An 816-nucleotide genomic window follows, 5' to 3' on the forward strand; every position below is an offset into this window, starting at 1 on the left:
AGTTTGGACTTCATTTTCAAACAGTAGGATTGGAATCATAGCAGCTTCTGTATTGTCTGAATTCAAACTTGAATAGTTGGCATTGTTTTCCAGCGTTTTCACTGCAATTTCCATACCGTTCTTCAGTTTTCCATAGTACACAGTTCCGAATTGTCCCTCGCCTAGTTTATTCCCTCGTCTTGGATAAGGTTTACGATTGAAACCATCAGTAGCGCGTTCCAAGTCACAGAATGTGAATGCAATGAGTTCTCCAATATACTCTGTCTTGTTGTTGGCTTCCTCCTGCTGGATTACTTCTTGTAACCACTCTGCCGCTTCCGTATTGTCACCGGGAGATTCCGGTTTCTTCAAGACATCGACCTCAACATATCGTGCAGCTTGGTGTAACTCTGCTTTCTTCAGGAACATGATCAAATCACTCAGCCTTGGCCTTCGTCTTCCACTTGTTCCCCACTCATCAAGAAATATATCCGTGCAGCCTCGTTCTGGAAAATTTCTTTTCCCAGCGCGCTCCACGATTTTGATATCTTTGGCGCTGTATTTCAACGGTTTGAGAGGATCACAGTCTACTGTCACGATGGACATGATCTTCTTCCAGTCATCTCGTTCATTCAGAATAATACCCAGTTCATGAACAACGTACTGTTTCAGATGCCTGATTTCAATATCTTCCGTGATGATGCTCTCTGAAGTCATTACTAAATAGATTTACCTAGAGTCCAGTACCTACAGTCCAATGTTACCATTATCCACTATGATGTACCTCTTTGGTTCAAATAAGTAGGTATCTACAACATTATTCACTCATTGCGGTAA

General features: G+C 41.9%; 1 protein-coding gene across 1 annotated transcript; it reads right to left on the minus strand.

Moving 5' to 3' along the window:
* Positions 1 to 9: 9 nt before the first annotated feature.
* On the minus strand, positions 10 to 810 carry LOC103523448 (protein Tube; the record flags this gene model as incomplete). The annotated part of the gene is made up of 1 exon (XM_008488489.2): positions 10 to 810. A coding segment is annotated over exon 1 (687 nt), but the record flags the coding sequence as incomplete, so codon positions are not given.
* Between the last annotated feature and the right edge of the window lie 6 nt (positions 811 to 816).

The sequence above is a fragment of the Diaphorina citri genome, unplaced genomic scaffold, assembly GCF_000475195.1.
Source record: "Diaphorina citri unplaced genomic scaffold, Diaci psyllid genome assembly version 1.1 scaffold23373, whole genome shotgun sequence".
Taxonomy (NCBI): domain Eukaryota; kingdom Metazoa; phylum Arthropoda; class Insecta; order Hemiptera; family Psyllidae; genus Diaphorina; species Diaphorina citri.